The sequence below is a fragment of the Amblyomma mixtum genome, chromosome 5 (genome assembly GCF_055824585.1).
Source record: "Amblyomma mixtum isolate Tamu chromosome 5, ASM5582458v1, whole genome shotgun sequence".
NCBI classification, from domain to species: domain Eukaryota; kingdom Metazoa; phylum Arthropoda; class Arachnida; order Ixodida; family Ixodidae; genus Amblyomma; species Amblyomma mixtum.
Genome location: NC_143016.1, coordinates 57,360,061 through 57,362,614, shown reverse-complemented (window position 1 = coordinate 57,362,614; position 2,554 = coordinate 57,360,061). Strand labels below are relative to the sequence as shown.

General features: G+C 50.4%; 1 protein-coding gene across 1 annotated transcript; it reads left to right on the top strand.

Moving 5' to 3' along the window:
• Positions 1-335: 335 nt before the first annotated feature.
• On the top strand, positions 336-2,045 carry LOC149342274 (steroid transmembrane transporter SLC22A24-like). The gene is made up of 2 exons (XM_089546771.1): positions 336-1,316; positions 1,635-2,045. Exons 1-2 carry the CDS (start codon positions 336-338, stop codon positions 2,043-2,045), a joined length of 1,392 nt encoding a protein of 463 aa, XP_089402897.1.
• The last annotated feature ends 509 nt before the right edge of the window (positions 2,046-2,554 follow it).

The window sequence follows — 2,554 nt, the reverse complement described above, 5'->3', positions numbered from 1 at the left end:
AACCTTCTGCAAGCCAACCCCATAAATTTCTCAAGACGTCATTCACAGTGCGGAAGGTGTTTCTGCCCGCTCCGTGCGCCACATTCTACTCGTGCGTCTCCACAGAAAGTGCTTTGAATAGTTTATTTTTTTTTTTTACTATAATGCGCACATAAGGTACAACTGAGAAACGAGAACTAGACCGTGTCGAAAACGAGGTAGTCACGTGAAGCGTTCCCTCGGGACAAAGAAGAAGCTCTTTCATCCTACCAGCCAGTCGTTCCTGACGAACCTGACACTACAAATCTCCAGACGCTTCGCCAGACGTCGTCTTCTCAAGACGATAAGCCCACAGCATGGACATCGTGTTACCCTCACGCCTGCTCTCTAAGGACTTAATAACCAGCGAGTCCTTTGACTGCTGCGAGGCCTTTGGACACGGCATCTTCCAGAGGCGACTGCTAATCTTCGGCTCTCTTGCTCTTTTCTTGATGAACATCCACGGCTTCGCCATCCCGCTGATTTCGAAGGACGTTGAATACTGGTGCAAGCAGGCATCTGCACCGAACATCTCGGAAGTTTCGTGGGGGAACTCAACAGTCTTTGTGGGCGCCGACACGAGAGTGAGCCGATGCCAGATCTACAAGCATCCGGAAGATTCAAACAACACAGAGATGATCCCCTGCCAGGAGTGGGTATACGATGACCAGCCAGCCAGGACAACCGTCGTGAGTGAGTGGAACCTTGTCTGTCAAAGGCGGTTTCTAATGGCGGTGATCACTGCTGTCCACAACGCCGGTGCTGTCTTCTTCGCGGTTCCCGCTGGCTGCATAGCAGACAGAATAGGCCGTATGCCCGTTCTCCTGGCAGGCGTGGCTTTGCTCATCGTGTCTTCAGTTACTGGCTGCCTGTCCAGAAGCTACGTGATGCACACCACTTTGAAGTTCTTCACCTCGGGCAGCGCCGGTGTGGTGGCATCCCTGACAATCGTCAGCCTCTTCGAGGTCACCACCCACGACAACAGGCCACTGCACGTTGTTCTCTGCGGCATGTACGGCGTGATTGCGTCTGACCTTTGGTTCGCAAGCTTTCTGGCTATCAAGCTGAGCTGGATGCTAAAGCAGGCAATATTTCTTCTGCCGACTTTGCTCTCACTGCCGTTCTTCTGTGTCGTGCAAGAGTCGCCGCGCTGGCTGGTTTCGAAGGGGCGACTTGAGTCAGCGGAGGCCGTTATGATGGCTGCTGCAGAGGAAAACCAGTTTTTGTACGCGCACACGGCCTCAATGGTTCACAAATTAAAGACGGACATCGCTGTCAACGCTAAACGCCTGCCCGCCGTAAATGTGGAGATGCTCGATGGTTGTCCTGTTCAACAACGTTTGTTGATAATGTGCGTCTCCTATTTTTCCTTCATGTTCGCTCAGTTCATCACAGTATATACGTCGAAGCCACTGAAAGATCTTTGGATTAAGCCTGTTTCGTTCACCATGAACTTACTTTCCTGCTTACTCATGTACCTGCTGGTCACCAGGATAACAATGTTGAGTCTCATGACAACATGGTTTGGAACACTCGGAATCGTACAGTGCCTATTAGGCTTTGCCGTCGGAATGAAATTTACAATGTGGAGTGTTGTATTGATATTATTTTCCAAGGCCATATTCATTTCGGGCATTGTCCTATGCTCCGCCTACGTCCTCGAACTCTCCCCAACGGCCGTTCGCGCAACTATGGCCTGCTGGGGCTACGCCTGCAGTCGCCTGGGCGCTGTAGCCGCTTTCATCGCCGTCGTACTGCAGGGAGTAGGCCGTCTCGACTTGGCGTACGCCATTGCCGCATTTTGCCTTTTCGCGTCGATGATTGCCCAGCGGAGCCTACCAATGGCTACCACTGTGGAGTGCGCTAAAGAGGAGGTGAAGCGAGTGTCCGGTACTAAAGAGCGCAGCATGGAGTACATGAAGAGGAGTTTGGATTCACGGGTTCACGATACAAGCAGAAGCAAGGCCAGCTCCGATACGAGTAGATCGTCGGCGGCATCTCGTGGCCATCTTCAGGACGAGTACTAAAACGGCACTTGTGTGTTTGAGAAACAAACTGGCACTTATCTCCTGTGATTTACAGGTGTACTTTCTATATATGCAGATACAGTGAACTCTCTCCGTCTCTCTATAACCGTGTACTCACCGCACAGTTGCTGTGTCCCCTCCCCCCTCCCCCTCTGCTCTGCTACTTTAATGAAGGCGAACATTTTCGTGTTGTTAGCCCAGTTTTGTGTTTGCGTGTGTGTCTTCCTTAGAGCAAGACGTTTCCATAAATTAAATTTATTCCAGAATATCGCGGTACGTTTCTTTTTCATGGCTTTATATTTTTTTCACATGGTCGAGATAAATACTGCAACCTCTCACAGTAAGCTGACATGAAAGCACACCATTTCCTAGATGCGCATCATGAATATCAAAGCTTTGTCCACTGAAAGTGGAGCACTGCGTTGAACACGGGAGCATGTAGGACGTCGACATTTTCTTTAGCGGACATTTTGCTGAGAACTTCCCTGAGTGGCGGGTAACTTAGCTAT

Coding starts and splice junctions, on each gene's coding strand:
- LOC149342274 (XM_089546771.1), top strand. CDS start 336: ATGGACATCGTGTTACCCTCACGCCTGCTCTCTAAGGACTTAATAACC. Junction 1,317..1,634: donor ACGCTAAACGCCTGCCCGCC/GTAAATGTGGAG, acceptor TTATTTTCCAAG/GCCATATTCATTTCGGGCAT.